This window comes from Echinops telfairi, unplaced genomic scaffold, assembly GCF_000313985.2.
Source record: "Echinops telfairi isolate 266 unplaced genomic scaffold, ASM31398v2 ScPeMD7_3;HRSCAF=10, whole genome shotgun sequence".
NCBI lineage: Eukaryota > Metazoa > Chordata > Mammalia > Afrosoricida > Tenrecidae > Echinops > Echinops telfairi.
This window is the reverse complement of record NW_022103899.1, coordinates 56,854,767-56,855,959: the sequence shown is the minus strand read 5'-3', so window position 1 is coordinate 56,855,959 and position 1,193 is coordinate 56,854,767. Positions and strand designations below refer to the sequence as shown.

Here is a 1,193-nt window from a genome sequence, read left to right as displayed (position 1 = left end):
GAGTACCTGGGAAAGGACACCCTACTTGGTAAAGCAGAGGGGCAGTGAAAAAGAGGAAGGCTCTCAACAAGATGGATTGACACAGGGGGTGTAGCAATGGGCTCGAACATAACAATTGTGAGGAGAGTGTTCTAGTGGACAACAGCTTGCTGGCCACAGGAACTGACTCAACGGCAACTAGCAACCACAAGTACAAAGGCAAAATGTAGAACTTGCCTCCCCGAAGACAACAAAACAAAAAATTAAATGAGTTGATTAAAAGATTACATGACCGTTACTGGTCTATTGTGTGGCCGTCAGCTGGGTAGGTCTTCTACCTTGTCATCTTACTCATTTGAGGGAAATCGAGGGTTTACCGGCAACAAGATATGGCAAGAAGACAAGGAAGGACGCCTTTGAGATGGTGACCAGCGACAGGCCTCCGTATCATTAAGCTCCACTCTGATGTTCAGAGCTGCAAGGACCACATTCGAGATCCCAAAGTGACCTGCTCTGCTTCTTTTTCACTGAAGCACGGACTCATGGCCCAGCCCTTACCCCGCTCTGGATTGGTACAGTCTGGCAGGCAGTCACCCAGCAAGCCACAGACTGTGAGACAGCTTTACCTGCTTGCTCCGGCTCTACAGCACATCCCTCTGCTCTTTCCTCTGCTTTTAATGCATCGATTTGGTTGCTCAGTGACGTGCTTGCTCTTGTACTCATCTTCTTGTCCTCGCTGAGAGGCTCTGGGGTTCTAGTTTCCAGTAAGGTTTTCCCTAGACCACATAGGAATTATAAATAATTTATTTAATCATTCCCATCATGATGAACTTTTAAATTTTATTAGTAAATATTACAAATCCTCCATTATTCCTACCCTTAATCATAGATGAATCCGTGCATGTGTTTTTAGATTCTTTGTCCTTTATACTGGATATTTTATACTTTCAACAACTAATTGCTAATCAAACCATTAACTGTGATTGCTAAAATGAATTCAAATTTTACATAATGGTTTTAAATTTAAAATATATGACTTCTTAGCTATAGTTCTCATTTAAGGAGACATAGGAATGGTATTCCACAAGGCTGACTATTATTGTGTGTTTGTTTTACTATGGTCAGTTCCAAGGAGAAACTACTAAGCATTTTACAAATAATTAAAATATATTATAGACTATTTGGTTTAAGGATGAATAACTTCACTTGGGTTT

General features: G+C 41.0%; 1 protein-coding gene across 1 annotated transcript in view; it reads right to left on the bottom strand.

The window, feature by feature from the left end:
• LOC101648955 (nuclear body protein SP140-like protein) overlaps positions 1–1,193 on the bottom strand; it is a 41,554-nt gene that overhangs the window by 24,917 nt on the left and 15,444 nt on the right. The window contains exon 5 of the mRNA XM_045295902.1: positions 606–755. Coding sequence (XP_045151837.1) covers positions 606–755 — 150 coding nt within the window. The remainder of the gene's footprint in view (positions 1–605; positions 756–1,193) is intronic.